General features: G+C 40.9%; 1 protein-coding gene across 1 annotated transcript; it reads left to right on the top strand.

Moving 5' to 3' along the window:
• The first annotated feature begins 373 nt into the window (after positions 1 to 373).
• Positions 374 to 1513, top strand: LOC111913223 (uncharacterized). The gene has a single exon (XM_023908942.3). It carries the CDS (start codon positions 374 to 376, stop codon positions 1511 to 1513), a length of 1140 nt encoding a protein of 379 aa, XP_023764710.1.
• Positions 1514 to 8665: the final 7152 nt, after the last annotated feature.

The raw sequence follows: 8665 nt of genomic DNA, 5'->3' as shown, positions 1-8665 counted from the left end.
TTCAACCAGGCTGGTATATATGTCATTAATAGTGTGTGCAGAAAGAAAGAAAGAATTCTTATTCGATGTTGCCTCAAAGCTCACCTCTCATACGTCTTTATGGAATATAACTTCTTTTTTCATCTGTAACAATTCACAATTCACAACTCATCATTGCATTGCAGATCTACTGCTCTACTCTTTTTCCCTTTTGTACGTTCAATATATCATGCAATGAGATACCAATCTTGATGCGTTAGTAATGGCTAATTAACTCTCAGAATCTGATTCTTTCCTCCAATTTCACGAGTAACTCCATGTTGTTGTTTTTTTTTTTTTCCGAATGTTTATAAATATTGTCTCATCAGCCTCATAGATTTCTTCATCGGCTACAATGGCTACCCAGCAAGGAGCTCCATCCCGTCCATGGTTCCGCCTAGCAACCATGGTTCGACCACCACCACCAGCAGCTCCACCGGCACCAACCCCACAACCTGATCAAGCCCCGCCACCACCACCAAGGCCAGCAGCATTCATGCGACCAGCATTTTCTCAGACATTTCGAGCACCACCAACTGTACCTCCTACACAAACCACCACAACCCCACCGCCTGTATCTCCACCACGACCTATCGCAACCTTACCTGCTGCTAATGGTGTAGCACCAACATCACCACCACAACCGCCATCAGCCAGAGCTTCACCACCACCACCACCACCACCACCGTCACCTAAGGTGACTTCATCTTCAACCTCTAGCACTTCACCAATGCAACAATCTCGATCTCCCTCACCGGTGCCAACTCCCCATGTATCACCTCCACCTCCGCCTCCACCGCCTCAGCCATCATATTCACCACCACCCATCCCTCGTTCATCAACGCCTACATACTCCCCTCCAAAATCCAGCAAACCACTACAAAAAAACTCGCCTCCATCTCCTCCAAATCCAATCAACCCTGTTTCTCACCCTCCGTCTCCTTTGGCACTCCCTTCACCACAGCTGAAGCCAGAATACGAGCAGAAGACCATGGTCGTACAAGAAACAAAAGAAATCCCTAAAAATCTGGACAAGGGTTTTAATGGCGACATTCGTAGACACTTGGGTAACTGGGGTACTCGTAACTCTAAAAAACCAGAAACTTCTAAGAAGCACTCGGATTCTGAGGATGGCGGAATGAGGATTATAACAATTGCAGGTGAAAACAAAGGAGCAATCATGGAGTTGAGCCCTTTTGGCAAAAAGACTCATAATTTCGGGGACAACCCACACAGACTCCACATGAAGAAAGACAGTCCTACTGCTAGCCAACTAAGTGATGGAGAGAAGTCAGGAAGTAATTCAGATGGAAAGTCAAAAGCAATCAAGTCAAAATCGCCACTCATGAGTGCAGTCATGAATAGTAACGTACAGGGTGTAAACAATTCGATTCTCTACAATTGCTCCACTTCTCATCATGACCCGGGTGTCCATCTCTCTCTCTCAAGAAAGCCCATGGGTTTTAACTCAAAACTCAAAGATCACATCAACTAGTATCAACCTACCTCTTGTGTTTCTTTATCATCGTATAGGTATTTCTGCAAGTGAATAATTTGACTAGTCAATGTTCGATCTAGTTAGTAGATTATGAAAAGGGGCATGGGTTCTGATTCTTTTTAGCTCCTGCCCCATCAAGATGACTAATAAGTTCCATGCTCTATATATCTATATATATATTCCATGTGAGCAGATTTGCAACATGAATAATATATTTTGAAATCTTTTGCAGTTGTAAGCTCGAGAATATAACTTTAGAAAATTAAATACTTGTTTAAATGTGCTGATATACATGCACATCAGTACACACTGATTGAAATACACTTAAATTTATTGATTTTGAACCAAAATTGTTTTACAACTTGATCTCCCAATACAAATACAATCAAACTACAACGTATTTTGTAGCTCCAAGATTAAACTCTCACAAATAGTGAAACATTACTCTTTTCATTACTCAAATGTAACAAGAATATATATGTACCTGGTTTTACAATGCTTAATATCGGAAATCCTAACCGGAGCAGATCTCCATTCTTAATCAAAATGTAACATTCCATTTTGGAATTTAAATAAATAAGATTAAATAAAATAAATAAATAAATGAACCTCGGGATGAGAAGTATGTTTCATATTATTTTATTAAGGCTTTAAATCCATAATTGTTTATTAGTGTTAACTTGTGGAGTAAATGTAATAAACTCGGGAATTTATGGTCTAAATGGTAATCACTTGGACTTGTGTTGAATAAATTTTTGGGAAACAGGGGCTAAAAGGTAAAATTTGGATTCAGATTGTAAATATTTATGAAGGTAGGGGTTGCATGGTAATTATTGGGACTTAAGTTGAGAAGACTATGATTAGGAGGGACTGGAAGTGTCAAATTCATATGAAGATTATATGGAAGCGGGATTTAAACCGTGTTTTCTTTCCCTCTCGTTTGAAGGACGCAAACCCTAAACCTAAGCCTTCAACAGCCGCCACCACCATGAGAGCTCTCTTCAGCCGCCGTTGTTTCCGAAGTTGCGAACCGCCGTGAACCACCACATTTTCCTCGGCCGACGAAGTGAGCATCAAGACTGAAGTCGCGCCTGTTTGGGAGGTTTGAAGTCGACGACCGGGGTTGCTGTCTCCGCTGCCCGCTTCCATTGAAGACGAAGTTGTCGTCCGACGTCGCGACTGCTATCGTTGCTTTTCCGGCCCATTCTCCTTCTTCACCTTCTTCCGTTGTTGCATCGCCACTACCGCCCCAGCGGCTGATAAAACATTCATTCAACATCCATCTCAAGTAAACAAACAATATATAAACACATAACACGTATTTCATAACAAATATGTCATATCTATGTGTTAGAAGAAAGTAACTACACACTCACTTGTTAAGACGATTGTCGGACAACACTAAGACTTTTCAAGTAGAAGTTCTTCTATGAAACCAGAATATCTTCACGCACCGGGCTTCTCGTGGGCAGAGCTTCGGCTTGAAACTCTTTTCTTCTCGAGATCTTCGGGGCTTCGGGACTCGCTTCGAGTGTCGAGATGATACCGGGGCTTCGGGGGTATAACTTGCACGTAAAACGAGGTAATATGGGTGAGAGGAAAGAAATTGAGCAACAAAACTCGGTTGGCCTCGCTTTCTATTTATAGGAGACTGAAATGCTAAGCCCAGGTCGCAAGCCACTAATGATCACATCGTGAGCTCGATGTCATTGCGTTCGTCATCAGGCCACTTGCCCTGGAAGACATCCATCACCTGCTCACGTCGTGAACACTGTGCTCACGTCGTGAACTCTGACACAGGCCTCGAAGTTTGCGTTCCGAACTTCAGAAATTCATATCTCTCGCATACGAGCTCCGTTTTCGACGCTCTTTATATGCACGCGCAGGTGAGATTATGCTCTACAACTCTCGTTTAGACTCCGTCGGCTATTTTTGACTTTAACTTTTATTATATTATTTTTAGTAGGCCGGGACAGGAGAACTCTGTTAGGAATTCACAACTCCTTTATATGACTTCCGTTTACGTCTGTCTTTTTACCGTTGCATTACTGTCGGCGAGATCTTCGATTCTCGTTTAGATTGTTTCGTTTAGAAATCACTCAAACTCATATTCGAACTCGGGGTTGCATACCGCTAAGTCGAAACTTCGAAAAATCATAACTTCCTCATATGAAGTCAGATTTAGACGTTCTTTTTATGCACGCTCTCGGTTTAACGTATTCTACGACTTTCGTTTAGATCACTAAGGCTAAATATCGCTCTATCGTAAATTCACTATTTATGTCACGCAGTTTCGTACCGGTTCTGCCACGAAACTTTGACAGGTCATAACTTCTTCGTTATAACTCGGATTTCGGCATTCTTTAAATATTCGGAATCCTTGTCACGACCACTACAACCTAGTTAAGAATATTCATTCTAAATAATCTTTTATCAAAAAGTCACTTTTGATGCTTATCATCTCTAAATTGACTAGCCCGGATCTACGGACGTTAGATAAAGCTCTCCATTAGATGGTGTGTTTGGCTTACCCCTTGTGATATAGGTTTTTGGGTTGAGCTAGCCTATAAATACTAGTCTTAGTATCATTGTATAGGTTGAGAGAGCTCCAATTGTATAGATATCTAGAGAGTAGTTCTATTGAGAGAGAGAGAGAGGAAGTCATGAAGTAATTGATGGGTTTGAGCAATAAGAACTTTCCTATGTGCACATGCAAACCATAATTGCTTGGATCTAGGTTTCTCTAGTTGAACATGCATTGAATCCAAGACTTACAATGCTAGATCTAATGTAAACAATTGAATCTAATCATATGAAATTGGATCTAGAACAATACCTTGGATTACTTGCTTGATACTTCTTCTTCTTGGAGCTTAGAGTCACAATTGTCACTCCTCTAATGGCTTACAAACACCAACTAACAAGAAGATGATCTTGAGAGAGAGGAAGGAAGGTGAGAAATTGGCCCTAGGGTTCCTTGCCTTGCATGAGTGTCGATTTCCCTCACCCTAGGGATCTATTTATAGTATGAGCTACTAGGGTTTCTCCTTAAACCCTAATTGAATAACTTATGCCCTAAGCAATCCAATATCCTCCTAGATACTAGGCTTGGACGAATTTAAGGTTCCCTAACCCTAAATTTCGTCCACCCTCATATCCATAAGGATACATAGCACAAAACACAACTATCACACATTTGACAGTTTATGCCCCTTTATTCAATTAACCTCTTTAAGTCACCAAATTAATTCTTAATTAATATATGACTTATATTAATCAAATAACAATATTATTCCTTTAATATATTATTCTCATAATATATAAACAATAATATTTCTTCTCTCTTAACAAATCATCATGTCAAGTTGCTATGGTGAAGGCAACACAAAAGGACCATGCATAACGGGGTCAGGTACTTACCAAATATAGTTATAGCCTTAGACACTAATCCAACAGTCTCCCACTTGGATAAGTCTAGTAACTATATATGCAAACCCAAACCGATTAGCAATCGTAGCTCTCAAAGACGCTGTCAACTCTGATCTTATCAGTCTCCTGTCCTTTAGATAAGGGATCGTACAGTCCTCTGTTTAGATATTATGCGGACAATCTCATGGAACTTATTGTCCAGCAATTGTTTTTCTCGATCTCAGATTCATTTGACATAGAACTTAATTGAACACATCAATTCAGTCCTGACCGGGCCCGGCACATAAGTCAAATCAAATCGTCGAGCAGCCGTGATATCGCTTTTATTCTCTTAGGATAAAAGTAACAGATAAACTTCGACTTATATGTATTTACTATCTGCTAATCAACTATACACAATAATGCATTTTATAACGTCAATTTACTGATGCGGTTTCACATTATCAATGCACAACCAATTAATAAACAACAAACCATATATCTTGGTTTTAAAACCATATGATATTATCGTCTTGCGATCACTTGTGTCACATTCCATAAAGTGATTCCAGCAAGCGCGGGTTTATTCCAATGCTTAAAACTTATTTATAAGCACTCATGAATGTTGCAGCAACCTTTTGCTATGTCTAATACCCTTTTAGACAATCTACATACCAATTCATGACAATCTTCATTCATACCTACTTCCAACATATGAACGATTGTGGACCATTCGAATAATTCGATTATTCCTAATAACTTAATTATTCAGGAAGTCAAAACATGCAAAGTAAAACAATAGTTAAACAATTAACATAAGACAGTAGCTTTACTCATAAATAATACTCTTTTATTTAATTATCAAATATCAATTACATTTATCTATTACATGTTTCCAAACTATCTAATCTAAACTAATATCGTCTTTTAGCCCAATGCTCCTAGCGTGTTGCAAATGCTCCTAGCGTGTTACAAATGCTTAACCCTACTCAGTCCCTTCGTAAGCGGATCTGCTGGGTTATCCTCTGACGATACCCTCTTCACTACGAGGTGTCCTTCTTCTACTCAATGTCTAATAAAGTGATATTTTTTGTCGATATGCCGAGATCTACCATGATCCCTCGGTTCCTTGGTCAAGGCAACCGCTCCTTCATTATCACAGAAAATTTCCACAGGCTCCTTTATGGCAGGCACAACTCCAAGATCACCAATGAAGTTCTTCAACCACATCGCCTCCTTTGACGCTTCGCTCACTTCAATGTACTCTGCTTCGCATGTTGAATCAGCTACGGTTTCTTGTTTGGAACTTTTCCAAGTTACTGCTTCTCCATTCAGGGTAAACAGCCAACCCGACTGCGAACGGTAGTTGTCCCTGTCGGTCTGGAAACTGGCATCAATATACCCTCGCACCTTTAAGTCATCACTCCCTCTGAGAACTAAGAACCATTCTTTGGTCCTCCGAAGGTACTTAAGTATATTCTTGACCGCAATCCAATGAGCTTTGCCCGAGTTCCCTTGATATCTACTGACCATGCTCAATGCAAAGGCCACATCAGGGCGAGTACAAGTCATAGCGTACATGATTGAGCCAACTGCGGAAGCGTAGGGTACTCGGCTCATTTATGCTATCTCAGCTTCGATACTCGGATTTTGAGTCTTACTCAATTTGGCATTACTTTGTATCGGTAGTTCTCCTTTCTTTGAGTTCTCCATACTAAAACGTTTTAGTACCTTATCCAAGTAAGTATTCTGACTAAGTCCTATTAGTCTCTTACTTCTTTCTCTCACTATCCTTATTCCCAAAATATAGGAAGCCTCTCTGAGGTCCTTCATAGCGAAACACTTCCCGAGCCAAGACTTAACCTCCTGCAAAGTCGGAATGTCGTTTCCTATGAGCAGTATGTCATCGACATACAAAACGAGGAAGCTAACTATACTCCCACTGACCTTGACATATACACAAGATTCATCTTCACTTCGTACAAATCCAAACTCTTTAACTTTCTCATCAAAGCAAAGATTCCATCTGCGAGACGCTTGCTTAAGTCCATAAATGGACTTCTCAAGCTTGCACACTCTATTGGGATGCTTCGGATCGACGAAACCCTCTGGCTGAGCCATGTAAACATCCTCAGCCAACTTCCCATTAAGTAAAGCGGTCTTGACATCCATTTGCCATATCTCATAATCATGAAATGCGGCAATGGCTAGCATCACCCTAATAGATTTTATCTTAGCAACTGGTGAGAAGGTCTCATCATAGTCAACTCCAGGAATTTGAGTAAAACCCTTCGCCACTAGTCGTGCCTTATATGTGTGCACATTCCCATACACGTCGGTCTTCTTCTTGAAGATCCATTTGCACCCAACCGTCTTACGTCCGGGCACGTTTTCAACCAAATTCCAAACTTGGTTGTCATACATGGACTGAATCTCGCTGTCCATCGCCTCTTTCCATTTTACAGACTCTGGGCCTGCCATGGCTTCCTTATAGCTATTAGGTTCATCTAGATTTATTAGTGTACCATCACTAATATACGTATCCCCTTCGGTAGTAATATGAAAGCCATAAAATTGGGGTTGAACTCTAACTCTTTCGGAACGTCTAAGAGGTAAGGACTCATCAATTGGTTCAACCGGAGTTTCCTCCTCGGGTAGAGCGCCAGCGTTAAAGGTTCCTTCATCGCTCGACTCTCGAATCTCTTCAAGATCGATTTGCCTCCCACTGTCTCCTTGGCTTATGAGTTCTCGCTCTCGGAAAACCCCTCTCCTCGCAACGAAGACAACATTGTCATTCGGTCTATAGAAGAGATATCCAAAGGATTTTTGCGGGTAGCTGATGAGAATACATCGCTCACTACGAGGTTCGAGCTTGTCATGAGTATCTCGTCTTACGAAAGCCTTGCAACCCCAAACCTTGATATGTGCTAACGAGGGAGCTTTCCCTGTCCACATCTCGTGAGGTGTTTTGGCAACCTTCTTAGTAGGGACTCGGTTAAGGATGTGGGCGGCAGTCTCTAAGGCATACCCCCAGAATGAGATAGGTAGTGAAGCACGACCCATCATAGAACGAACCATGTCTAACAAGGTTCGATTACGCCTTTCTGCCACACCATTCAACTGCGGTGTCCTAGGTGGCGTCAATTGCGAAACTATTCCACATTCTTTGAGATAGTCATGGAATTCAAGACTTAGGTACTCTCATCCTCGATCGGATCGAAGCATCTTGATTTTCCTGCCCAATTGATTCTCCACTTCATTTTTTTAATTCTTTGAACTTTTCAAACGTTTCTGACTTTTGCTTGATTAAGTAAATATACCCATATCTACTATAGTCATCGGTAAAAGTCACATAGAAGCGGTTCCCATCCTTCGTGGTTGATCTAAAGGGTCCACATACATCGGTATGTATGAGGTCCAATAAACCCTCACCCCTTTCACATGTGCTAGTGAAGGGTGACTTGTTCATCTTTCCAAGTAAACAAGATTCGCATGTGTCATCTTCCCTAAGGTCGAATGACTCCAACACTCCATCCTTTTGGAGTTGGGCTATGCACTTCTTGTTGACATGTCCAAGACGACAATGCCACAAAGATGCTTTATCCATACTATTGGAAGAATCTATACACAACACATCATTTCCTAGGTTATCTACAACCATAATAGTTTCATAAATTCCATTACAAGGCATTGCTTTAAAATGTAAAACACCATTTAGATAAGCATAAATCGAACCATTCT

Source organism: Lactuca sativa, chromosome 8 (genome assembly GCF_002870075.4).
Source record: "Lactuca sativa cultivar Salinas chromosome 8, Lsat_Salinas_v11, whole genome shotgun sequence".
NCBI classification, from domain to species: Eukaryota; Viridiplantae; Streptophyta; class Magnoliopsida; order Asterales; family Asteraceae; genus Lactuca; species Lactuca sativa.
Note: the sequence above shows the minus strand (reverse complement) of the source record. Positions and strands in the feature narration are given on the sequence as shown.